At 39.6% G+C, this 27,672-nt stretch overlaps 1 protein-coding gene across 1 annotated transcript; it reads right to left on the bottom strand.

The window, feature by feature from the left end:
* Positions 1 to 184: 184 nt before the first annotated feature.
* Positions 185 to 27,596, bottom strand: LOC133000279 (voltage-dependent calcium channel subunit alpha-2/delta-2-like). Its single transcript, XM_061070172.1, has 38 exons — positions 27,478 to 27,596; positions 21,410 to 21,491; positions 15,436 to 15,552; positions 15,110 to 15,169; positions 12,256 to 12,300; positions 11,949 to 12,084; positions 11,742 to 11,873; positions 11,561 to 11,618; positions 11,424 to 11,474; positions 10,561 to 10,660; positions 10,259 to 10,420; positions 10,061 to 10,171; positions 9,880 to 9,958; positions 9,012 to 9,061; positions 8,742 to 8,831; positions 8,550 to 8,615; positions 7,443 to 7,517; positions 7,262 to 7,336; positions 6,984 to 7,055; positions 6,703 to 6,774; positions 6,241 to 6,302; positions 6,047 to 6,123; positions 5,030 to 5,090; positions 4,843 to 4,940; positions 4,657 to 4,747; positions 4,519 to 4,581; positions 4,329 to 4,432; positions 3,400 to 3,498; positions 3,187 to 3,278; positions 3,041 to 3,088; positions 2,705 to 2,776; positions 2,270 to 2,422; positions 2,129 to 2,181; positions 1,831 to 1,886; positions 1,474 to 1,597; positions 1,277 to 1,386; positions 1,083 to 1,165; positions 185 to 280 (listed from the first exon to the last, which is right to left on the bottom strand). The coding sequence occupies exons 1-38, from the start codon at positions 27,594 to 27,596 to the stop codon at positions 185 to 187; spliced, it is 3,294 nt and encodes a 1,097-aa protein (XP_060926155.1).
* Positions 27,597 to 27,672: the final 76 nt, after the last annotated feature.

Here is a 27,672-nt window from a genome sequence, read left to right as displayed (position 1 = left end):
CCAACAAATGCATATAAGCAATAAGGCAAAAAACACAAAGAGCTGATCCAGGTTGTTTTTTTTCTTTTTACCCCTGTGCTGTTCGTAGATCAAATGAGAGTTTTGCACTCGCTGTTTGATGTGACCTTCACTAGATCTGAGCCTTAACCCAAAGAGATGAAAGATGGCTGAGTGTTTGCACGTGTCAGAGATGAAAGAGAGGCAGGAGAAGCTGAATAATGAGAAGGACTCCTATGGAGGACTGCAGAGAATGACCCCGTCCACACTCTGACGCGTTTTCCTGCAAAGAGAATTCAACAATAAATCCTCTTTTTACACAACTTATGCAAATGCATATCACTTATATGTTAAGAACATTCCGGTGGTTGTTTGCCTAAGTCCTCAGCATGACATGGAGTTTTTATTTCAAGGACAAACATTATTATTATATAATACATTTTATAGATGTTATTCTTCAGCACAGTGAGAATAGTAAGGTTTAGGATAGCACAACCAATCTAATTAACTAATATGATTAGCTTACTAAGCTAAGCTCATTAATATGGAGCTCATTACTGCATGGTAACCAACATATGGAAATAAGACGTGAGGCGTATTTATGTATGGGCACATACAAAATTATATTAATGAAATTATTATCTTGGCTGTTGAGCTGGAATGACGTCAGCAAACTATCTTAGTTTACCATTTAAAATTAGGTTATTCTGTGTGTGACGATAATTATTTTACTAGTTATTATAAGGATGCTTGGAAAACATATTCTATGTACAGGTGTTCCTATTGTATGGAAAAAAATTACTTATTTTACATTAAGAACTAATTTTTACATTTAATTGCATCAGTCTAATTATAATTGTGGGTCAGGACAATAAAAAGATCGAGAACCACTGGTCTTAATAACAGAAACTCCTCTTGTTTTGGATGCAATACAAATCAACAAAGCAATTTTCTCCATCCCCATCACCTCAACCATAATCCAAAACAGTGACAAAACAAACTGAACATTATAACCTTCATGAAATTAGGATTTTATTGCAGGACTGTTGTAGTAGGCCTGAGTGAATATGAACTCATGTACTTACTAAGGCACTGTAGTCAAAGCAGGAAGCTGGGCCTTTACGATACCGTGCATTACTCAGTACTTCACACGGATTCTCCTCCTGAACTGTTGGCTTTCAGTTAAGGGGGGGCAACACAGTGACACTGAAAACAAGAAGCTTCCTTCATTGAGCACAAATGCAAACCATCACAGCGTGTGCGAGCACAGGGAGGATACACTCTGTCCTGACCTGGGTCAGTCTCTCTATCTCGCAGGAGCTGCAGGGCAGAGTCTCAGCAACGACAAACAGCAGGTTGGTGTTTTCTATCCGCTTCGCATGGAACAGACTGCAAAAGATGGATATTTAGATGAATCCATTTGTACAGGACAGACACGGCGTGAACGTATTCTGCTGACATTGCAGGAAAACCCACCGTGAGCATTTTCCACAGTCCTGCAGCACGTTGTAGGAGTTAGTGGTGTTTGTTAAGTAAAACTGGCTTTGGATGGTGACGCAGCTGCTTTCTCTTGTCTCGAAGCCTTCAGTGAGGATGTTGTCTAAAAGGCAAACACAAAAACAAACTCAGTTTTTTCATGGCATTTTAAAAATATCCTTAAATCTCTGCATCATCAGCTGTTGTCGTTGTACTTTGGTTATAACAGATTTTTACTTAGAATTTGTGCACAGATTCATACAGAAATTGCTGTTTACTGGTACAAGACAATCTCCCTCTCTCTCTCTCTCTCTTACACGCAGACACACACACACACACATTGAGATTATGCCTGACCTTGATAGAGCCAGCTGTTATAAGCCAGTCCATACAGTAGTTGCTGGAGCATAGACCTGAAAAGAGGTTGTGACATTTTATCTTGTTAAGAAAGGAAGTACATAAATAACAATCCATGTCACGGCTACAGTAACACTGAGATGAAAATAGTCGAGCATCAGGGGGCAGCTGCCAAACATGACTGTAAAATGTGGCCTTCATTGTTGCATTTGCAGAAGTCTGGACACAGTTAGGATTGTTTTAAAGGGCACCTCACAAGCTTCTGGTGTCATTTAATTTGCAGTGAACAAAGTCTCACCATGCCACAGTGGACGTCCACCAGGCCAGGCTGAGCATGTCAGCAATGGACGGCTGCAGAAACAGGGTAAGGGTTAGTGTCTTAAGAGATTAAAGCAAGCGTTAACTGTCCCATATTCCAAAACTTGGAGCCTGCTCTTACCACAAAGATGCCTCTGGGTGCTGCACCGGTGTGGCTGCTGCTGACAGGCTCACACGCAGACTGGTAGTGAAAAGACTGAAGACGGGAGAAAATTGAGTTGTTGTAGAGTGCGTGCATCAGATTAGGGTCCACGTCGCCGAAGAAAAGTCCAATCTGTGATGGAAAGAAAGATGTTATGACTTATGGACTCAAACTAGAGTCAATACAATTTGGAGGATGCAGTAACATTTACGTTACAAAAATAAATGTTAACTCTGCTCTCACAACTGGATCTGATTGGACTGTGAGGATTGAATGGCATAGAGGAGTCCAGTCTGATGACTGATGCTCTGATGCTTCAAAATTGAAAAACTTAATTTTGAACACTGATACCTTTGTTTGGCATCGACACATAAATAAACATTTTACTTTATGTCAGAGTAAACACACTCGTACCTTTTTCCAGTGATCTCTCTGATTGGACATGACCAGGAACCCTCCATCATCAAGGAGATAACAGAGGAGGTCCTACAGACAACAGAACAGTTTACACACATGACAAAAGTCATTGAGCAGCAGCAGAACATTACAGACTAAAGGTTGACAAAAACTGAAAACTCGGTATCTTAAGACACGCTACAAATAATTAGTAACAGGAAAGCATATATATATATTATACCCTGCAAAAAAGAAGTTTCATATTTAACTTCTTTGTCAAACAAGACTTTTTATAAAATGTGATACTTTCTTTACTGTGTAGCGGTGAAGTTGTGTTAATATGAGAGCTCTTACATCAGTGTTGACTTCACAGTCCATCTCGCAACTTCTGGATGGTCCACACTGTTGAACAAAATGTGGAATGAGAAAACAATGTCAGTTTGTTTCGGTAAATCCTGCTTGATTAATGATTATTAATGAACAGTGACATTGTGCTGGACCTTTTGTGAACCCTGTCGACTGTCCGACACGTTGCTGGCCAGGATCTTAAACTTGTCGACCCACGCTTCCAAGTCCAGCTTCACTCCAACCACTGAGATGCACAGAAGCAGAAGAACAGGAGTGAAAAAGAAGCAGGGTTTTAATCTGAAGCAGGAAGAAGGAGCAGGGTATTGCCCAATATTCCAGAATATGTGAGGTTGTATTGTTGTTACCTGCAGGTTTGAGCAGTTTGCCCCCCAGATTCACCTCTACTGCTGAACTAACCAGGATTCCAACAGTACCATTTTCTGCACCTAGAGGGTCGTCCACGGCTGTTCACAAACAAAACATGATGTTAACATACAGCCCGACGTCACAAGTGTGTAAGTGCTGAATTTATCGGTCTATGTTTAATTGAAACGAACCAGTTGTGTGACAAACTAATCTCACTCAACGTCCACTACTTAAATCAGAGCTTTCAACCACATCTCATTGTCTTCATTAGTAAATGCAACTGGCCCACATGACCAAATAGATCTAGTGTGGGCAGATTAAAATGACCGACCTCAGTTCAAAGATGAAGAATGACTTTCAACGCAGAGGTCAGTTACTGTGTGTGGTTCTATTTGTGAATGAAGACTGCGAGATGTGGTTGAAAGCTGTGAAAAACCTAATAAGTGGAGCTTGAGTAAAAACTACATCATACGATATATAATCATCTCGATGTCAACAATACACTTAATTGTAAAATTATTCTGCAATTGTTTAAAAATATATTTTAGCCAAAAAATATATAAAAAAGGTTTTTGAATACTTGGGCATTTTTACTTTTGTTCTTGCCTCTGCAAAATTGTAAAGAGCCAACTACTAGCACCATTAAAGCTCTACTAACTAACACCTCATATCCAAGAATAAAAATGTCAAATTTTAATTTGAACTTAACTATTTCTTGGCTCGGTGCAGTGACTTTCTGCCCCCAGGCGTTGGCCACCTGGTGTCCTCACAATCTAACTGGCTGGTAGCTCTGCTAGCTGTAACTTCATATTTATAATAGGTATTTTCCAAAAAGGGTAAAAAGTCTTTTAAAAACTATTTGCAGAATAGTCAGGATCTCAAATGATGTTGTGCAGGTACAACAGAGTACATTTGCTCAGTTACTCACAGGATCTCAGTGGAGCTCTGAATATGTATCCTCTGTTGTCAAGGCTTCTTCTGTAGTAATTTGAATTAAAAGGCTCAGGATCCTCCTCCCACATCTCAGCAGCTCTACAAAAACATAACCAAAATCATTAAATGTTTCATGAGTAAAAAAACGAAGTAAGCATATCTGTGCATACATCAATATCACTCACATGTTTGGGAAAACCCGTGTTATTCCTCCATCTGTAGACGCAAACACCGCCAGGAAGCCGTACCTGTAAGAATTTGATTTTGCATCAATTGTCTCTTTTGTATTTTTGCCATAGCAGATGATGTAGAAGCTGACTCACGAATTCAGGTCCTTGTTCTTCCACACACGAGAAGCCAGCTGCCCGATAATCCTAGAATCCAGAATCAGGTTGTGGATGAGGCCTTGGTCACCTGAGATGAAAAGACAAACAGATCATCTCACGGGTGTTTTCCAGAGCGTGGCAGATTAACTAATACCAAAAACTGTCAAAACAAATGGGACTGACACTCATCAGATTCTGGAGACATGTCCAACATGAGCGAAAGGAAGTTCTGCAAAAACTGGGTGTTGTTGTCAGAGATGTGCAGACGCTTGCAGTATTCCCTGCAAAGAGAGAACACAGAAACCTTATAACATTCCCTTTACAGGTAGACAGAGGAAGAGAGAAATGAAGATAGAGACATTTAAATCACCTCGGAGCCAGAAACACATGACCTGACAATTCAAAGGAGCTGGGCAGCAGCGACTGCATGTCTGTAACACAAAGACAAGAGGGGATGTTTTTTATTATCTCATCAAACATATGTGTGACTTCTTTATAGAAGAATTACTGTATTATGCCTGTATGCCTTCATCAGTCAAGTTGCAGTTTACATCCATATTTTTCAAGACTCATGCAAAACCTGTAGCAAAGGCTTACAATAATGACATAATAAGCTTTAATTGTATATCACTTTACACAAGAGGATAAAACTACAATAAACTAAACTAAGAAACTCAAAGTCAATAAAATAAATAAAAAATTCACTCCAGTATAATTCAAAGTTTTGGGTAAATGATTTCTCCAGTGAATAATTTCCACTGCAGCTTTTTTATTTGTGATTTAAGCATATGAATAAATATGATGAGACCGAATTTTGGTTTTGTGAAATTACAATGAGAGAAAAAGAGTCAAATTCCTTGTATATGCTTGGCCAATAAAGCTGATTCCAATAAACACAACGACAACACAATAACACAAAGTTGTAGCAGTGACAGCTGACAATGCTTCAAACATAGATGCTGCTGCACAGAAGATCTATGCAATCGCCACAGTTTCAAGATGGACACTGAAAATCTGAGTCACCGATTCTGTATCTGTCCAAATCTGAAATATATTTTAAAACTACAGTCGTAGTTGTAAATGTTTTTAAATGATTATGCCATAGTGAAGTTGACCCTTATCATTTTTTACGTAAAATGTAATGAATTAATCGTTTCATTAGATGTATGTGTTATTTTTTTGCATGATTTGAGTATGAATTGTTGAGCTATGGCCGAACCTGTGTTTTGTGAGGTTTCACTGACCTTGACTTTTGACCCCTGAGCGCCACATTCTAATCAGTTCATCCTTGAGTCCAGGTTAATGTTAATGCCAATTTTGAAAAAAAAGGTATTCTAGAAACGTAAAGAAACCCGAAGATAAAACGCTCCGTGTCCCTGGTACTCACACTGGAGCTGTAGCATCACATCACTCAGGTCCGCCTGGATGTAATACTCGTTGTAGGTGGGTAGTACCAAACCCAGACTGCAGGTGGCGGCATCCCAAAAGAATGAGGAGACAGAGAGAGGAAGGGTCTCGTGAGTGAATCCACCTCTGTGTGTGTAGCAATACAATATAACGCATTAGATTGAGGCTGCTCACCTGTAATCTGTGCCGTTGATAGGAGTCCAGGTGTAACTCCTGTACACATCATCAATGTATCGCTACAAAAAAATCAAAAAACGATTCAGTCAAACAAGTAGAGCACAAAAGCTACACAATGATAAATAATAAAAACAGGATGTTAATTGACATTTGGATTTTTATCATTATTAACTTAACAAAAAGTTATTTTAAATGGTTATAAAATAGCTCTGCAGCGACTTAAATTTTCATTTAAACATTTTTATACTCATTATTGATGGGTAGTTTCAATAATGAAGTTATTGAGGATTGTGTCTGAGCAGCTTGTTTAATCAACCCTTTAAACACCATTGTAAGTCAGTGTTTGAGTACAAGGTGTTTCCAGGTCTATAATCTATACAAATAAGAGAATGGAACCTGATGTAAACTACATGATGGCGCCTGTCAGATTAAAAATATTAAATGTTGAGATTTACTTGCCTCGTCAATGGACTTGATAAGCGTTTTGACCTGCATTTCACCTGGTCTCCCATCAATCATTTGTCTGCGGATCTGGAGCATGAAACACGTAATCACTAAACAGGTTTTAAAAAAAACATGCTGCGTGGGCCTTCAGTTACCTGCACTAGTGGGCAGATTATCCTGAGGCAGATAATGTGGTTCTCTGACAATAACTTTGAACACGAGCTTAACAAGAAGCAAGGAACAGAGAAAGCCTGAAACCAGGAACATTTCAGTTCCACTTGGTGCTCAGTGCTCACCTCCTCTTTATTGCTGTCCTCCACCTCTGCATCCAAGAAGTCCAGCGTCACAGGTTCAGGGAGGTTCACGAGCTGAGACGAGAGGAGAGAAAAAGATATGATATATGAGAAAAAAATATTGAAATGACAGCATCATCAAAAGTTAAAACACGTATAACGGCATGCAGATTATCAATGTCTGAGCGTGAGACACAACATTTGAATTGCCCTGTAATGACTACTCCTCCCTGCTACTTAAAAAAAAAACCTTCAGTGTAAATATGTTAAGCTTGAATCACCTTTGGCTTGAGATTAGGATGCAGGAGAAGATATCCGTTTGGATCAATGGCAAATATGTATCCATTCGCTCCAAGCTGTTCAGGACACAAAAAGTGAGAAGATGGGTTTGTATGTATTGTCCAATGCAAGTGCCAGGGAAGAGAATTGTGACGAATAGTGGTGCTGATGAGATGTACATACAGTGTAGCGTGGTGTCAGTCGCTTTATCTCGTCGAGATGCACGTCAACTCCCATGACACCTAGTATCAGCTGATTCTGCTTAGACAAACGAAGACATACATTTAAAAACTTAAAGGAATAGTTTAGGAAACATACAGATACCACTGTCATATCTCTAAATATAGAGCAAGCCAGTGTAATGTGTACAACAGAAGCTTTCTTTCAAAAACCATTCATGTTAATTCAGGAGATCAACAGGTGCATTTTCAAATCCTAACTAATACATAAAGAGTGATGGATTTTTCAGAGAATTAACCCAGAAACCAAACTTGCACAAACTCCATAAAAGTGAGAGTAAACACGACAGAGCACGCAGTTCACTCCCACGCGCCCCAGAGCCAGAGCGACAGATAAGGCTGAAGCCTCCCTGCCTGCTGAGAGCTATATGCTTGTCATGGGAACACACACACACCTACAGCTGAAGCTATGACAAGGTCTGGCTACCTGTGAGGACGGTAAAAACTTTATGGAGGTTTTGACAACACATTGATGTGGCAGGATTTCTGCTTCTGATGGAGAGAGAAGGAGATGGGGAATGAGACGGAGATAGGGAAGAGGGAGCGGGAGAGCGATGCAGTGCTGCACATAGTTCTACTATTAATCAACAAGTAATTACGTTATTACTGGGAAACACTGCCAAGATTATATATATAATATTTCAACATAAATGTTTACATTTGTGGCTATGGCCAGTAGACCTTCAGTGAGCTCCCTTAACAAACGCAAATGTGCCTTTGAGCTTAGTTTAGCTTTGATAACAGTCCAGCAAGTTATCTCCATGATGTTCAAACTGTATTTATGATTATTTTTTAAATAAGATATAAATTATAAACTGAGGTTTAGAGAAGCTGGTGTTTGGATTGATTTACCTTTGGACCCTGTATTAATGCAAAATTTAATTAAATGACGGTTCTTAATATGTTCTGTACAAATATGATCAATTTTTTTATAAAATTTGGGAAAATATTAAAATATTCCTATAATGGTTGTCATTAGATTCTGTGACATAATTCAACAGTGACTGTAATCTGTAATATGTTATTTTAAAACGTTTGACCAGTTTCGTACCTGTGAGTTTCCATCCATGGTGAGATTAAATACAGGCAAAGTCCCGGTCACTACCATGCCAAGACCCTGCAGATTCCAAAGAAAAAACCCAAATCATAAAAACCATTAGCTTCCCACTGAGTGTCTATACAGTATTTTTAATGCTTTTACTAAATTTGATGGAACCCAAGTAACGGTTTCATAAGCTCTCACCAAAGCATCCTGATACACATTAGTCCACTGGACCTGCTTGGCTTCGCTGCCTGCCAGAACCATGGGGCGTCCCAGCACGTCCAGGTACTCCTGTCAAGAAAACAAAACAGATACGTGAGCTGCTTCAGCCTCAAAACAACCAACAACATCAGAACACTGGGGAGCATGGATGTGCAAATCAATGGAAATAGATGTTTCTGCAAAGCGCCACAAGAAGAACCAAAACCAATGAACGGCATCAGCTGTGTCAGAGGCATTAGACAAACCCACCTGGGTGTTAATCCTTATAGCACAGATGGAACGGATCTCAAAATAGTAACCTGGCAAGCCGCAGAGAAAAAAAGACAAGCACAGAGAGAGAAAGAGAGAGAGAGAGAGAGCAAGAGCATGTGTGAGTGATGCTACTGGAAAAAAACACAGGAGTGGTGTTCATAAATATTCCAGATTTTACTAGATGTTACAAAACTGGTGACTCAGCCTCTTGAATCCCAAAGATAGGAAGCTAAGAGAGGAAAACCACTGAGCTTTAAAACTGAGGTCCCTGCATTTGATCAGCTGATCGCTAACCAGGGTCTGGTTCATAGAAACAATGTCTATGAGGGTTGCAAAATCTGATCTTCACCGGTACAACTGCAACTTATGTAGTTACCAGGAGGGATGGGGAAGGCTCAACTAATTCTACATGCATCTATTATCCATACCGCTTATCCAGACTGACATTGGGCGAGAAGCGACCCTGGACAGGTCGTCAGCATGTCGCAGGGCCAACATATAGACATTCGCACTCAGACCTAAAGTCAATTTAGAGTCTTAAGTTAAATTAACTCCAATCTGCATGTTTCTGGACTTTGGGGGGAGGTGGAGGAAACCCACCCAGACACGGAGAGAACATGCAAACTCTACACAGAAAGACCCCAGCTGAACCTGGATCCGAACCAGGAACCTTATTGCCGTGAGGCGACAGTGCTACTCAATTTAAGTTATTGGAATTTGAATTAGAAAATATAAGCTATCCACATTATTATTAGGAAAATAAACTATAAGTAAATACACAACCAGTGAGATACACGTAAACCTGATTGCATAACAACTTGTTGGCAAACGAGGAGAGAAAAAACCCTGAGTAGAAGTGCCTCACCTTTATTTGTACATGCAATCCATTGTAAGGGTGTGACATCATAGTTGTGCTGACCCACAGAAAAGGTGAATACTCGAACCTGAGGGACAACAAATAAAGAAAAACATGAAGATTAAGAAAAAACAATGGTTCCTATTAAAATTCTGTATATTAGATAATACAATTATCAGAGGAAACCAACTGTTTTGTTGGGCCAGTTGTATTGCATGAAGACGTCCTGAGCTCTGTCTTCTCCTCCATCAGTAAACAGCATGATTATTTTATTGCAGTTAGCCCTGGGGACATTTGTCTTCTGTAAAAATGAGAAATTTGTAGAATACAGTAAAGAAGTGTGTGCTGATGTCGGTATTGACAAAATCTAAATCAATACCTCCCTTACGTTTAACAGCTGGTTGAAGGCAAAATGAAATCCAGACTTGTAGTCAGTGGTGCCTTTCGCCTGCATCTGCTGCACCGCGTCCTTGAAGATCTTTTTGTTGCGCACGTTAGCCTGGACTAGATGTTTGAAACAAGGAACCACAGCCTCGGCCTTCTCGTTGAACTGAGACACAGACAGGACAAGACAGAGAAGAGGGTCAAATATAGAAAGACTGAAAAGTGAAGGAAATTATCTAAGATAGAGATTTTACATCTAGAGACAGAGTTGTAGAAGGACAAAGATTTGGTATAGCAGACACAAACCCTGGCTACGTTGACATAGTCATCATCAGACAAAGTGTCCAGCATTTCCATCACTGACGCTTTGATCAGTTTGAGCGTTAGTCCACTGACACTGCCGCTCCTGAGAAAACACACAAGTATAATCCATCATACAAAGGGATTAATTCAGGCATAAGCATAGAGATGATATTTCATATTCATAGGTCTGGAAAAAGTATACAGCTCACATGGTTACAGTGAGCTAATGGCTAGCTTAGCATGAGTATAAGGACATTGGGGGAATGGCTACACTGACTCTATGCACCTGAAACAAAATCCACTGACCAGCACCTAATCAACATGTTAGGTAAAAAACATTGCGACCTCCGTAGAGAAGACCTGCTCCTGTTAACATATAAGGGATTTAAATGTAAAGGGCTCATTCTAGGGTAAAGAAAATAACAATATGTACAATTTAGATAAAACACACTAGTGAAAACATCACTTGGATTATTTTATATTCTAATTTTTAATATTTCTGCCAATAGGTCACCTAAATCTTACATACATGACCTTTATGTTTAAATCATCTTTAACTTAAACTTTAAGGGCTGTTTGCACATGATTAGCAGTACGAGCTGCTTTCAGCTCATTTTGGTGCATAGTCAGTGTCAGGTGCAGTGTTTTCCCACGACAATAAATCCAACTGGAGTTAATTATTTAAAATTGCAACCAAAGAGAAAGTTTTGCATGTTTTTGCTTCATAGGGACTTAAACAGCAATGACAACTTCCCCCATCTACTCTACTTTAGACAGTATATCAATTTTATTATCAAGCCCAAGCTAATTACTTAACCCACGTGAATACAACAACCTGGCTGTCTGAAACATTTTTAATTACTTACACATCAACAAGAATGACCATATCTTTTGGGGATGAGGCTCCCTGGATGTACCTGTAATGACGAGAGTTTGCAAAATGTCAAACCTCTAAATCTAATCCACATGCAAAAGACCATTATGAAAAAACAGCCGACTGTACCAGGGCCTCCTCCTGACATCATAAAGGTCGATCTTATCGGGGGCTTTCCACGGTGTTGCTGTAAAAAGTGAAGAGGAAATATTTCCCTCAAGCACATTACATTACATTTCACATAACTTTGAATATGGCTCAATGTTTTTAAAATGCCACACAAAATGTCTCCTTCACATTCCGCACATACCTGGATAGTAGCGTGTGACTCCTGTCGCGCTCCCAAACGCCTGCCACAGCAACGACGGATCCTCCCGACTGTTCTCCATGAAGACTTTCTCCAGCGCCTGCGTCCAGTTCAACTCATTCAGAATGATTGGAGCTGATGGGAGAAGAGTGAGTCTGATATTATTAGAAGCTCCAGTTGAAAAGAAAAATACATAATCAATCTACTTGCCTCCTTTATAAATATCCGTGGGAATCTGAACAGCTGTGTAGGAATAGTTGACATTGTTTTTGAAGTTGGGATCATAGACAAACTCCAGCTTGATGTGGGAGGGATTTTCCACCTCTCCTTCTCCATCCATCGAATACTATGACAACAAGAAAAAACATTTCACGTGTATGCCATCACCTTAAATTGCCTTTTGTCTTTTAAAAATACATTTCAGCAATTATTATATAATACATTTTTTAAATATCCGTTGAGAAACCTCAGTAAAAAATTCAAAAGTAGACAGGTCTGGTTATCTGTTGTTACTCACATAATCCAGCTCAGCCTTGGAATCGTAGTAAGCCATATCCAGCTCCTGGAGGAAAACAGATATGAGGACAGATCATCACCTCTATGTGTTGAGGTGTTGTTGCAGTGAAACTAACAAACCATTAGTCAACTTATACTCAAGTTATATCAAGTCCCTAACTTTTCTGACTTTACATTGGTTTAAGGGAAATAGCCTAGTCTGCCATTTCAATAGAGTGGCTGTACAGATGAGTTTAGTCTACAGTATATAAAAATATAACAAAATAAAAATGCATGTGGAAAGTAACCGCGCCCACACATCATGACCTAAAACTACAAGATATGTAATGAAGTTTAGTCTTCAAGAATAGTAATAACTTTTATTGCTTATTTATACAAATGTATGCAGCCAGACACAATAAGGTCTAATCCTACCATCAGTTATCGGGGGTGTGAGCATCCAGCGTTATTGTGTTTATTGTAATATATAAAAATTGTTTTTTATTCTAATTGAGTTAAGCAACGAATGAATATGCTAATATATTTTACACCAACATGTTTGTTATTGTATAGGCTACTTCACATCTGTTATCACTGTGAACCTGAAGTTCTAGCAAAACTCCTGGGAAATCTGCTTCACCACCTCAACATGCTCAATATTAAAGGGGTTGCAAAAATCGAAACAGAGTATCAGCTCCATACATGTGGTGTAGGTATGAGCTTTATACTATGACACAGACAGCTGATCACAGACAGTCATGTCCGGCTGCAGGACATAAAAACATCATCATGCAAAACAGAGGAGCAGCCAAAATGATTGCTCTTGTTCTTTTGCCAGTTCTGTCATGTTATGAGTCAGTGGACAGGTTGGAAGGTCGGGGCGAGGCATGGCCAACTGTTAGGATTGAGATTGAAAATAAGCGTGACATCGATTTGAAGATGGATAAAATGTTTTATTATCTGATTAACAAATCTAATCTCCAATTAGAGCCGTACCCAATTGTACATTTGTGCTACAAACAAGTTTACGTCCATCTGCTGTTTGCTGTTAGTGCTGCAGCTCTCCTGTTGGCAGCGGAGAGCAGCTCTGTGACTTCCAGACATTATCAGCTGGTGCTCTGCATGAGTCAGTCTGAGGAATTGACATATTTCCTCCATCATGTTCACTTCTCCCAAGAGCTCTGCTGTTTTAGATCTGAGCCTGTGAGTTGTGCATCCCCTAGATCGTTCACCTGCCTAATATGATGAGATTAATTGTTTGGTTTTTTTTACAGTAAGGAAGGTTAGGATGGAGTCATTCTCGGCCTTGGAGACAAACAATCTGAGCTTTCGATCGTATCACACAATCTTCCTCAGACGATGGATTTTGCTGCAGTTTTCATAGAATCGTAGATGTTATTTTCCATTTTACCCTCAGTTCTTCAAACTCAACCTCTAAGGCAACATGGACAGAAAAATCATTGAGGTAACCATGACAACTGGAAAACTTAAGCTGCAGAACAGCTACTGAATAGCCTCTGTGGTGAGATTTGTTTTATCAATGTTTTTTACAACGTAGTACTGTGTTTTGAAAGGCTGGTCAGTGGACTTTAAATTGAAATGATTGTGTAATGAACTAGAGTCCAACAGTTTAATCAAACTGCAAAAAATTTCACACACTCATAGACATCGAAATATCCCAGATTTTTTCCATCAAGATCCATGAACTGTTCCCTGAGAATATGGTGAAAAGGTAAAAACAAAAACAATAAAATGCATCTTGTAATGTTAAATAAACTGAAATCTAGTCTCAGGAGGGAGAGAAGGTCGTTGGTTTGATCCCCAGCTCCTCCAGTCCACATCCTAAAGTTTCCTTGGGCAAGACACTAACCCTAAATGGCTGTTTGGTCAGATTGAAAAGCACAACATCAGCGCATTGAGTGGTTGTTAAGACTAGAAAAGAGCCACATAAATGAGGACCATTACCCAAAAGAGCCAAATTCCCCCAAACATTTAGATTAATAACCATATCATAGAGAAATAGTAGAAAACAGCAGATTACTGGAAAGCAGGAAATCAGCCTAAAAGCTTCAGCCTTTGGTCGAAAGTGTCGTGATGTACACACAGTTTTAATGAAAGGGACGAAACACGCAAAACCACCATTGGCGTCCTTCAAAACAACAGGAGGATTCTGTGCCTCAGAGACGGACATGAGAGGCCGTGTGAGAGGATGAGGTTAACCCCGTCTCATTTTGTCGGGCAAATGAAGCAGACCGAGTGGAAAAGTGGATGCCACAGTGTGTAGGACTCAAACAGAGCCGCACACAGCTGAGTGCACTCAGTCATCTGTTTCAGCAGCTGAGTGCTGAGGGATCCACTCAGCTCACTGGTGTAAATGTTCCCTCCTTCTAAGGTCGTCCCATTTAGAGTCACGGCGCTCGAGAAGCCCATCTGGTATATGAGTTTACATCAGCGGTTAAATGTGACCGCCGAATAATTTCCATGATGTGAGGAAATGTGTTTAGCTTTATTGTTTTGACTGACAAAGCAATAAATAATATGCACCTAAATCTTTAATCAAAATGCAATTTGGTAAAGAAATACATCTAAAATAAAAAAATAAAAATGATTGTGCCTACTCAATTGAAAAATGTATATTTGTACAAACCCAGGATACAGTTGTATATCCATATTATATGCATCATCATCATGTATATTGAATTATTATGCTGAAGGTGAAAGGGAATTTTAAATCCAGGATGAGCATTAAAAATTATTTCAAGGACTCTGTGATAGTTATCAGATAGATCCGAATTGAAGGATATGGATCTGACTGCTCTGTATCTGAGTGGCCCTCAGCACAGTTAACGTTAAAATAAAGTGATAACGAGTTTTACCTTGATTCCATCCTGCCAGGGATGCTCTCGCTGGAGTCGCTCTGCTTCTCTGCCCAACCTCTAAATGTCGGAGACAGACAAACATTAGAGGAGGAGGTTATTGACACGTCTCAGTAAAGAAGAACACTAATGGTTCCTCGGATAGAGACGTCGTGTTTGTTCTTTTACTGTTCTGACAATAAAATAAACGACGTCCTCCAAACCTTTTAGATTGTTTTTTTTCTCATTATTTATATATATATCATATGTATTATTAAAAATATATATATATATTTTAGATTTAAATTCTAGATTTTTAGATTTTTTCAGAAATACGATAAACTTACTTCAAGTGCTTTGCGCTTCTTAGCTAGGAGCTTCTCAATGTCCGAGGCCACCTTCTCCACAATCTTCCGTGGCTGATTCTTCACCAGACTGAATCGTCGTCTCTCTTCATTGTAGATCTGTAAATGTTTAATGGACAATGTAAAAACACCTCAGAGACCAGAACAGCAGAACAATCATTCTGTCAAGTCTATTTCTGCTGAGCTAATGTCTTTCTATTGACGATTTGTACCTTTACATTTTATTGTCCATGCTGACTCGGCACTAATCTCCATTTACCTTAATGTAGCTAATCGTTATGTGCAGTATCTCTGTAGTGTTATTTCATATGTGAAACTACTACTCCTTATTTTCAAGAGTGCATTTTGTTAAACTAACGAAACAAACATTTAAGAAAACAGATGCAAAGAAACAACTATTTAAATCTCGACACCTCAGAGCATTCCTGGAAGCAGAAACAGTCTTACAATTCAAAGCAAATGAATTTGCAAAAGCAAATCCTTTGCTCTTATTCAAACACTGACACAGGGGAACAGTCAGTTGTTGTGTTTGTGTATTCAGCCCAAATCTAAAAATGGCCCCTGTCCTGTAATCTCTCCTCAAGTCTGTTGTATTTGTTTCCACTGAGGAATCAGAGTTTTCTTTGTTAGTCAGTCTCACACCACATTGCAGATGCTCTTGTAGATAGTCTGCCTCATGACAATGTTTTTACTTCAATACTTTAAACAAAAAGAAGATAATAATAATAATAACAACTTTTATATAGCACTTTTCAAAACAGCCTTTGCAAAGGGCTTAACAAAAAGGATGAATAAAAACACAAATATGAAACATCAAAGATGTAAAAAAAAATACAATGTAATTTAATTAAAAAACAGCTTACACAAAATTGGAAACCAAGGACAGTGGGTATAATATTTAACAGTTTTGGCAGAATAAAAGAAGTACTAGCAAAAAACAATGAAGCCATTCGGTAAAAACGTGTTGAGGGATGATTCAAAAACTGACTGTGATGTCTGATTTCCTCAGGTAAAATGTTTCAGATGTCATTGGATCAAGATCAAAACATGAATTTTCTCTTAAACAGCTTTTTGGAATCAAGGACACATTAATTTGTGGGTGCTACATCCCTACATCCATTATCTATAACTTGTATTCTTTGACCGTGCCGCCCAGACTGCGACTTGTTTTAATGATTATCAGTTCAAATGAACATACTCATTTAATTAGATAAGATGTTTTTGTGATATGGAAGAACAACATAAAGTCGTAGTGAGATGACCAGATAATAATGAGGGTTTGAGCACTTTGAAAATCCTGCTGAGCTGGTCGGTTAAATGTGAGACATTTATCATTATTCTCCTCTGCTAATAAAGTTTTCTAAAGCAGCCTCTGAAACTGTATCATATGAGAAACTAATCCCACCTCAGATTGAGGTTTCATTTAGGATCTAATCAAAATTTAAAAAAAATTTGACAAACATTTTGTGAATATGTAAATTGAAAAATATGATACACTCCAAGACAATGGGGAAATGGTAAATTTGTTTTTATATAGCAATAATCCAGATTTACTGACCATTCAAAGCTCTTTATAGTACAAGTCACATTCACCCAGTCACACACATTCATGTAACGCTTCTATCCGCAGCGCTGTTTCTATCTACCACATTCACACTCAATTAGGGCTTCAGTATTTTGCCCATGGACACTTCAGGATGCAGAGTGGAGGAGCCGGGGATCAAACCCCTGGCCTTCTCGTGGACGACCCTCTCTACCTCCTGAGCCACGGCCGACTATACAAAATAATGTCCTTTTCATTTCACTCTTACTTGAGTCTGACACTTGCTGCTAAACTGAGAGAACGAAATTCACCCAGATGATGTTCATGCTTTTTCTCCTGAGGGCCTGGACTTAAATTAGACTACACATGGCAACACATCACAGTGAACTTCAGGGGACCTGAAATATGGCCTCTCGACATCACTGCCAAGTTTCCCTTATGATTTGTAACGCTGCAGAGCTTTATGGGTCGTCAGACAACATCTGGGAACAACAGCAAATAAACCTGCTTGGAGAAAAACTCCTCAACTATTTCTTTCTTACAGACAAATTGTATTTAGAGTTTTAGAGTTTCCTTTCAAAACTCTTTTTGCACTTTAGTGTTGCAGTGACTTAAGGAATCTCTCATTCAGACCATAAAATATATAGAAATTGCACTGATTTAAATAAAACCACTTCTTACAGAGAATTTGATATTTGCCATTTTTATGAGAACAGTTTATATCAAGCAGCTCTGATGTATTCTCACACTCAGTGGCCTGATATTTAACTGTGCACATTTTAAGATCCAATTGAGACAACTTTCAAAATTTTGCAAACACAGCAGAGGTTCACATGATGAAATGTTTGTTATTGGCTCCAAAGGAACCACAGCAAATAGTGCACCACAGGCATGTGGTCCGCATCAGGAAATGTTTTATCTTCAAGAAATTATTAATTTTAACACCTTGTGCTCCAGAATCTAAAAATACAACACCGTATGGCACAAATCTTCATTATTACTCCACAGAGAAACCATGGTCACTCGGAGTTCAGAGGGTTCATCATCCTCACATACAAAGGGTAGGATTGAGCTGATACCTGCAGCTGCTCAGCCTCAGCTTGGTATCTTGTGGGTCTGAAGGCATCACACTCTCAACCCCATGATGACAGATTTCAGGGAGAAGATAAGGACGAGACAGGATCGGAGACAGTGACCTGGATGAATCCATTTGGCAAAGCTACATGCACACCATGTGACAGCCCTCAAACTATAAATGGACTTGCATTGAACTTACAGATATCCCTCACTGACCAGATGCTTTACGAGCCCACGCCGCACAGATGGGAACATGCAGTAATGAACAGGGTGTTTGCTGAGAACTGTCTATGTGTGATCTACATCCTGTGGTATATTCAGGATCAAGATGTTCCAGTGAAGATGGACATGACATCGACAAAACCGTCTCTAGCCTTTAAAACAGAGAATGGTAGAAGTAGAACCAGTAGAAGCAGAAAATGTCCTCATAATGGATGGATGGATGGATGGATGGATAGAAAGATATTTACTAGCCATGCAGCGTGGCTGTTGATCTGTCTGTCCCCCACTTCGGTCCAGACATATCTTACCAAAAGTCAGATGGATCACCATAAAAGTTGGTGCCTCTGTCCCTCACAGAATGGATTGTAATTGTAATTTTGTGGTCGCTTGAATTTTCTGCTGGCACATTCATCACATCAAAATTGATATTTGTCGAGTACTTTGGTTTGTGACCAAATACGTGAAAAACCAAGCATGCTAGGCAATAATAACTTGGTGAAAATGGCAAAACCCTGTTGTGTCAACATGTAAGCATTTAGCTTAAAGCATGGATGTAGACTGTGTGGGCACATAAAACATCAGCTTCCCCCAAGCAATCTACAAACATGTTTTATGGACATTTGAATAGTGCATCTACAACGTCAACAAACTTTTTTTTGCTGTACTTTGTGGCCTTTTATGAAGTGATCGCCTCCCAATGTGCAAATGTTGCAACAAAGCAAACAAACCCCGACTATTTTGCTGGGCTGAGTACAGCCCTTAGACTGAATACAAAGACAGACGATGCGAGAGTTGCTCAAAATATTTTGATCGCCCCCTGGTGCCTGGCCGTAAGAAGATGGGACATGAGCCTTACAAAAAATATTTACAGTGTACAGACTGACACTGTTAATATTTTTTCCAAGATGGTGTATCTTTGGTTTTAATTATTTAAATCCCACTGATTCGCAATTGGTTGATCAGTGAAACCTCGATACTGCAGCTCCAAATCAAATTCATACTGCACAGACTCTGGCTCCAAATGGTGTCACTAGTGCAAGATGGCAGCACCCGTATCGAGGATATTCTCTTACTACTGGAGTGAAAATTCCCAGATGTTAAAACGAATGTTGTTCTATAAATAAACTATGATCGCATAACTTCAACTTCACCACCACTGAGCTTCCAACTTGAAACATGACGCTTATTTCTTCCACTAAAGTGTCTTTTTTTTCTAAAGTTAGTAACAGTTTGGAAGATTGTGAGAATTAACACAACGAGGCTCTAAAGACTCTGGAGAATGTTCTGGCTGCGCCATTATCTTTCTGCTCTAGAGGAAAAAACCCATCACTGAGCAGTCGTACAGAGTCCATCAAAATGATCTGCAAATGTAAAATCATGGCTTTTTGTTGGTTGAGGAATAGACAATGACATTTAATTTAAATCACAGGCCTTTCCTCGGCCAGAGAAGACAGCAGCAATCGTTCCAGGCACAATCTCTTAACAGAACCAGCGAACCAGAGTGTTTCAGGAGCACGGGCAGATTAATGAGGATTGAATGAACAAGCGAATCTCTCATCGAGGCATTACTGCAGACAGCCGACTGACCATCTGCTCTGCTCTGACACAAACAGAGAGGACACGTGCCGCCGCTCTCTGCTGGGGGAACGCCCCCACACATCTTCCCAACACGGCACACGATTGCCACCTGCAGATGATCTTTGGACCATTTTTTGGGCATTTGCCTTTTCAGGGATAACCCCTTCCTCCCATCCACCTGTTTACAGTGAGGCTATGAAGTAACCTTGTAACTTATGGGATAGGACAGAGAAATGGTGATATTCCAATGGATTCGGGTAAGAAATGTTATGGGAACATGCAAACAAAGGACCACATTACTGTGATAACCACTAGAAACTGGTTCTATAAATGCAGTACATCGAATTAATCTAAAAACCTTCTTTTCAGTACATTGGGTGAAAACATAATTTCATGGTTCATCTTTTCAAACTTGTTATTTTCATTATCTATTAATCTGCCAGTTACTCAATAGTTTCCCATGGCTCAAGGTGATGAATTCAGACAAGACACAAAAACTCAAAGCCATGTAGTTTTGTATAAATGAGATAGACATCTATTTAATCTTCACATTGGAGAAACCTTAAGGATCAAATTTTTGGAAATATTTGTTGAAAAATATCTCAAACTATTACCAAAACAGCCAAATATTTTCCAAAAACGTTTCCATCGATTGACATCATAATAGATAAAGACATAATGATAATACACAACTTTTTTCCAAGTCTAAACAATTCACAACAGCTCAACCATTTAGAAACCAGTAAGTGCACACAAGGCCAAATAATAATATTACTGATTTAACAACTGAGTCATATTCAGACTCCTGTATATTCTCTTACAGGGTGACCTCCATCAGAAAACATATTTTCTCACTTTTATGTGCCCAGCTTTTGTGTCCATACAAAGGAAGTGGTTTGAATTCATGAGAGCCGAGGTGTGTTGAAGAAGTAAGACACTTACTTTTCAGTCTTTTAATGAGGTTTGTCAACACTATGATAAATGTAGAATGTCAGCAGCCTTATCTTTAAAAATAAAGTCTCTTTCTAGAAACAATATCCTGTAATAAATCAAAAACGTGTAAAATAGAATCCATTACCCTTTGATAAAACAGATTTATCATCAATGGATATATGACAGTTTAGAAATCAGGATGCTGCCGAGCTCCAGTAATCATATTACCTTAATGCATATATAATGTCAAACGTAATGTAAAAATTTGATCATTATTGAAAACAGTAATACCAGCTAAATGTGGCTGTACATTATTTTAAAAATACATATCCAAACGTTCTGAAATCTGTTGACAATGGAAGCTATTATAGAGAGTTTATGTGTGACCTGGGAAAACAAAAGGGTTGTGTTCTTGCCGCTTCATTGCTCTGTTGGGTGTCCCAAAAAATCATGAGAGAAACAACTGTAACTGTTGACTTGTTCTATGAAGCCATTACCTCTTATAGCTACTACATCTTAATGGTATATTTGATTGTTGTGTTTATGCAACACGACCATGAGCAAGAACTGTATCCTATAAAAAAAAGAGAGCGACACACTCACCCCTTTCAACTGCTGAGCTCCGGTGATTTGTTGAAAGACTCTGTCAATCTCCTGCTCCACACGCCTGGCCCAGTGCATTATCCTGTGGATAAACATCACAGAACAACTGTCACACAACCAGAGGAGAGATACGTGTGTGAGTGAGTGTGTGTGTGTGTGGGTGGGTGGGTGGGTGTGTATTTCAAAGAACAATATTTTACCCAAAATAGCTTTTACCATTGAAAATCAGTTTCATGCAACAAAAATGGAACTTAATACCACTGTTTACACCAGTTTGTTGTTGAATGACAAGAAAGACAAACAATAGAAGCTTAAACAGCTGTTGCATCCATCTCTAAATTAAGCCCTGTTATTTGAATCATAAGCTAGCTAATCAGCTTTGTTGACTCGTAATCATAATTCTGCGAGAGAATACTTCCAAAGCAAAGAAAAACAACCACTCTGCTGCATCATAATTACGTGTGTAAACAGCTTTTAGAATCTGCTTTGACAGCCGTGATCACTTGGTGCAATTGGAATTCCTCCCATGGCCTCAACAACAGAGCAATGAACGGGCCAGAATAAACAAAACCATCCCCTGGGCTGAGAATGGTAAAAGGAGCGATAACAGGAGAGGAAGAGGTATCGACAATTAAATCATCTCCAGGCATTAACTCTTAAAGCTGACCATGTTAAAGATTGTTAAACATATGTAAAAAAGCAGCAAGTCTGTCTGATAGAAACCAGAGGAATAATCCTTCGAGCTTTTATGATGACCTTTTGTTGCATAGCAACTCTTGGTCTTATTCTGCACTGTGTGTATTCAGTTGTGGACCTAAAGATGTGACTTTGACCCCCGATTTAATCCACCCACTACTTGCTTTGAATATTTCATACCCTATAATTACAGCCACATTATGGCCAAACCCTAGTGGACTCATCACACATCTGCAGAACTGAGCTTTAACTGAGAGCTAGTTTTAAATGTGCTAATGCTCCGAGGGCGCGAATGGGATGCTGGCTTGTTTATGACCCCAATTCAAGGTCAGGCTGTTTTTTTTGCTGTGGGAGAAATATTTGCATGATATTTAACACTGTCTCGGATAATTAGAATAAAACTAAATTTCAAGCTCTCTATTTTCAAGTGGAGCACAGAAAAATGCTAATGTGGCCTCGTCTTCCCCCAGATACTGTAGACTGCAAGATGGATGATTGGACGTCTGTCAGTTTTATCCATCCTTGCCTGCTTTTCATTCTACTCATTTTGTTTATGTTGTGCAAATTGAGATGAGAGAGAGAGGGAGAAAGTTGGAGAAAATCCCCAGACTGGGTTTTGTCAAACACTGTGGTCGTGTTGCATGCGGATATTCAACTAATGAGATTCCAATAGGATCAGTGCTCCTGCTAATCTCTTTGTGAAAAGTCAAAACAAACAACATAAATCTCATCCACCAACACTGTATCATCAGATGTGGTTCCTGCAGCTAAAGCCCTATTAGAACACACACCAATTATGGGCTACTGCATTATTTGCCACTATACCACTGAAGGGGCTGTAAGTGTATATATCTACAAACAGTGAATAAATGGTGTAGCTCCTGAAATACATCAAACTTCTGTTTCCTTCCTGAACAATTTCTTTATTTTTAGAACATGAAGTAACTCTTATCTTGGGAGGCTAACTTTTTTCTTGCCAGTGTCACAAATTATCACAACTCATTTCTCCCATATTTGGATAACTATGAAGATCTTAAGGTACAAACCAATCAATAGAGATTATAATAAATACGACAGTGTTTATTGTACAGACTCCTTGTGTGCTCACCTTATCCTCAAGACACCCTGAGGATCACTTAAGATTTACAACTCCCACTTTTCACCGGCCTCCCTTCACTGCATCAACCTCCATTCACTGGCTGAACATGCAATCCTGCAGTTCAGTCTGACCGAATGAATCAAAGAACGCGTTGCAGAGGGGAAACATCTATTTGACCTTTTTACAGAAAATTAGTGCGAGCAAGGAAATAAATCTTAATTCGCTGAAAATCGCCAAGGATCTTGTAAGTGCCCAGAGAGTCGATCCATCATCAGTCAAACAGCTCCCGGCAGAGTTACGAGGCAACATCACAGATTAAAGTCTTGTCTGGCTTGTTTATCGGACAAGCCACAAATCCCCACTCAACTGTCCGCATCCACAGACAAGACAAAACCTTTTTTGGAAATAGCCAAGCTTTCTTCTCCTCTGTTGATGCTGCTGGTGTGAGCTAAAGCATGTGAAGTTAAATACCCTCAGATCTAATAATGAATAAAAAGCCTGTAGTCCAGTGCTAGGCTTTTCACACTCCATTTTTTTTAAGAGGACATTTATTTCTGGATTCCTGGAAAGAAACAACGTGAGGGAACCTAAAAAAAACAACACTTAGCTAAACACCTCAAGACGATCACTCTAAATGCTTGTCCAAGATGTGATGCTTGACAAAGTGTCTTCAACAGGCACAGCGCTATGGAAAAGTGAAATTATGTTCAGCTTGAAGCAGCAACAGTGAAGAATTCTCTGAAAAAGAGAAGCAGCTGTGAATATGTCGACCAAAAAGATAAATCTAATGGACTCAATGTCTTTCTCTTCGTCTATTACCATTGTCTTCATTCAAAATAGTTTATAGGAGACATTATGCCCTTAGCCAATGTAAGTGCGATGGCTTTAAGTGAACTGTGCGCTTCATTCGCTCGCCTCTCCAGCCCTGTGGGACAGCTGAGAACTCTGTATCATTGTGGTGCGATGCAGTGGCTGAATAACACAGGTTACTTCCTCACTGTTACCCGCTCTACTCATACACTCCTGGGACGAGAGTGAGAGAAGCTCAACATGATGTGACCCATATTTACTTACAGCAGCAAGAGCGAGAGGTGGAGCAGCAGAGGCAGATAGAGGAGACATATACAGCTTTATGCATTTGGATAAATGTGTGTGTGTTATGTCTCTCTATTTATGTAATTATCTATCTACATATGCATGTTTCCAAAACATCCTCCTAAAACTAAGGAGGTGGCATGGCTAGGGAAAGGGATGTATTGGTCCTCGGTACACACTAGAATATTTCAGCAGCTACTGGACGGATTACCACGAAGTTTTAGGCAGCCATTAAGGGTCCTCAGAAGACACATTTTAGTCTGGTGATCCCTTGGATTTTTCCTTTAAAGATGTTTTAAATGAAAACTGTGGGATGGATTTTAAAGATGGGTTGCATACATTCATGTCTCTCCCAGGATGAATTGGTGAGACTATTTAGTCCCAAGTTAGCATTGTGACGCACACGGAAATCTGTTGTGTTGTCTTAAGTCTGTTTGAGGTTGTGATTAAGGTAGTGGTGCAGTTTGCCAGTTCAGACGTCATAAAGTACTGGCTGGTGCGACACAGCTATTATCAGGGTCTCCTCCATCTATGGCTAAAACAACAAACGTTGTTACTATCAGCTAAGACAGTGCTTGTCAAAGACAAACAATGTTGAACTCAATGTGAAGCCATGCTTTACCACAGGAAGCTAACATTTCTGCCTCCTCGCGGGTCGCGACTTCTATGTTTACGTATGTGAGTCCTATACATTTATGTCTTTCAATGAATTTTGGGCAATAAACCAATCAGGGTACCATCTTGCATTCCCTTTGAAAGCCAGCTGCACTTGATGGATTGCTATTACAAGGGTAGTTTCGCTTCCGCAAACAAAATGTTTCAGTTTGCACACAAGCAAAACACCTATTTGTGCAAAAAAGCAGACTGAACACTCGTTGTGCACCTGCCTATGATGGTAGATATGTCTATCTTGATACAGATGGATGGTATTGCTTTTTATACAATAGGTGCTTGATGGAAAAAGTATGACTATGTCATTCTGAAACAATCAAAGGTCACGCTTGGTGCCACTTTGCACTTGGTATTACATAGGGCCCTTAGTGTTTTTACTAAATTGCTGGCAACAGTCCACAACATAATCAGATGTGCTGGACTCAGCATGTGTGTGTTAACCAGGTGTTGAATTAACCTCACTTACAGCATCTCCTGCTACACAGAAATTGAAATTGAGCATGATGTTGAGCATCACACGTTGTTCTTACTTTCTCTGATCGACCTCCACCCATGCTGCACTTAATAAAATCATTTTTGTAGAATACTGTTAATGCTAATACTAAATGTCTTTCAAGCGTCAGAACACTCTTGTATGTTTATTGTTCACATAGGAGTTCAATTCATCCAGCTTTATGCCCATTTCACATGTTTCTACTGATGGTCCCACACAAAAACCACTGGATCTATCTATCTATCTATCTATCTATCTATCTATCTATCTATCTATCTATCTATCTATCTATCTATCTATCTATCTATCTATCTATCTATCTATCTATCTATCTATCTATCTATCTATCTATCTTATTTATCTACCTATCTATCTATCTATCTATCTATCTATCTATCTATCTATCTATCTATCTATCTATCTATCTATCTATCTATCTATCTATCTATCTATCTATCTATCTATCTATCTATCTATCTATCTATCTATCTATCTATCTATCTTATTGCAGACGGAGACAGAGTCAACACAGAAAGGGTGGGAGTGAAAAGGGTGAAGAGAGAGAGAGGGAGAGGGGGAATAAATTCTCACTGCTGCAGTATTAATTCTTAATTGGAATGAGATGCTGTTCTTCAGCGTAGCGATTCTGCTTCATTTATCTTACATGAAGAGACCTAGGGCAGAGGGCTATGTAGCTGTTTCAGAGCACTCAGCAGAAAAAATCGGGGGAGAGACGAAGGAGCAGGAGCAGGAGGAGAAGGTGGAGGAGGAGGAGGAGGAGGAGGAGGAGGAGAACGCAGCAGCTATACCCTACTTGAAATAACCCAATTCATCATAAAATGTACACATACACACGCACATACGGCGCCCAGATTTATAGACCCCCGTTTCTTATTGGTAAATACAGCTCGGATCCGCCGTTGTGATTGGCCAGAAACCCCCCCCCCCCCCGCTGTGTGCCCTGAAGATGAGTGGACCATCTGGCCATGTTTCTCCCTCCAGAGCAGCCTGATTGCAGAGCCTGGAGGTGGGCCCAGATAACTGTGGTCTCAAGTTAAGCATCAGCTGTACTTAACAGCAGCGGGTTAAAGGTTAGGAACCAAGAACCAAGAACATGATTAATTGAAAAAAGAATTAGAAACTGTTCATTCCATTGCTGGAATTGAGCAGGAACAAGGAACCACACCTTCATTCCTCCGTGTATATCTGAGCATGCGGTGCTGCTACAGTATTGTCGGCTGTCGACTCTAAAGGTTGCTAGCTTAAGATAGGATTATCTTAAAATCGGCCTTTCACCAAAATTAAAAAAGTATTTTCGCTATCCACTTGAAAGCCTGCGTGGAAAGATGTTGTTGCCTGCTGCATGAGAACAGCAAGCGGTACACTGTAAATAAAATATACAGACCTTGATGTTTTGATGGTGCCTCAGGACTATTTGATGCTACAGACAACCTCAGCTATATAACTTGACTGGCATTAATTTAGTCAAAGTGTCACTTCACATCACAGCTTAGCATCAACCACATTCTTTTCTAAACTAATGATCTAACATCAAAGGCAACCAGGGGTGCAATCTTAAGTTCAGTGCAGGCGGATATCCACCAGATCTAAATTATACTGGGAAATAATTACTGGAAATTAAAAAAGAACTTACATGGAATATGAGTAATCGTATCTGCTATTAATTCTAACTTGGCAGCTAAATAAACATGAACTAGGTGTTCTGGTTGACTGAAGCAAGAACATGTGATTTCTCATTTATCCCTGCATTGATCTGGAGATATATGCATACACATATCATGCAGTCCCAGTGTGGACGACACCTTGCACAGCTTTTAACACCCTGCCTTTACATCCAAGCAATCGCCAACACTGTCAATTATATAACAGAGAGAATAAAGCAGGGGGTGGAAGGGAGGGGGGTCCGAAGTATCTCTGTGTGGACGAGCCCAAAGTTGTCTCCCATCCACATCCTGTCACTACACGTTTCCAGCCAGGGGGACCGTTACTTACGTGTACTGCTGTGGGAACGTGAGCGCCTCCGCTCCAGGCCACGACGCGCTGAATCCCGCCAGGAGGATGTGGACAGACACCAAGCAGGCGATGCTGCAACACCTTGTGCCTATCGCCATTTTCCATTAAAGAAAAATCTCGTTGCGGGTGTTTTTTTTGTTTTTTCCTCCTCCCGGTGCGTGGATGATGAGCTGC

Source organism: Limanda limanda, chromosome 4, assembly GCF_963576545.1.
Source record: "Limanda limanda chromosome 4, fLimLim1.1, whole genome shotgun sequence".
NCBI classification, from domain to species: domain Eukaryota; kingdom Metazoa; phylum Chordata; class Actinopteri; order Pleuronectiformes; family Pleuronectidae; genus Limanda; species Limanda limanda.
Note: the sequence above shows the minus strand (reverse complement) of the source record. Positions and strands in the feature narration are given on the sequence as shown.

Coding starts and splice junctions, on each gene's coding strand:
- LOC133000279 (XM_061070172.1), bottom strand. CDS start 27,596: ATGGCGATAGGCACAAGGTGTTGCAGCATCGCCTGCTTGGTGTCTGTC. Junction 7,337..7,442: donor GACTGACACCACGCTACACT/GTATGTACATCT, acceptor TGTCCTGAACAG/CTTGGAGCGAATGGATACAT. Junction 7,056..7,261: donor ATCCTAATCTCAAGCCAAAG/GTGATTCAAGCT, acceptor CTCTCGTCTCAG/CTCGTGAACCTCCCTGAACC.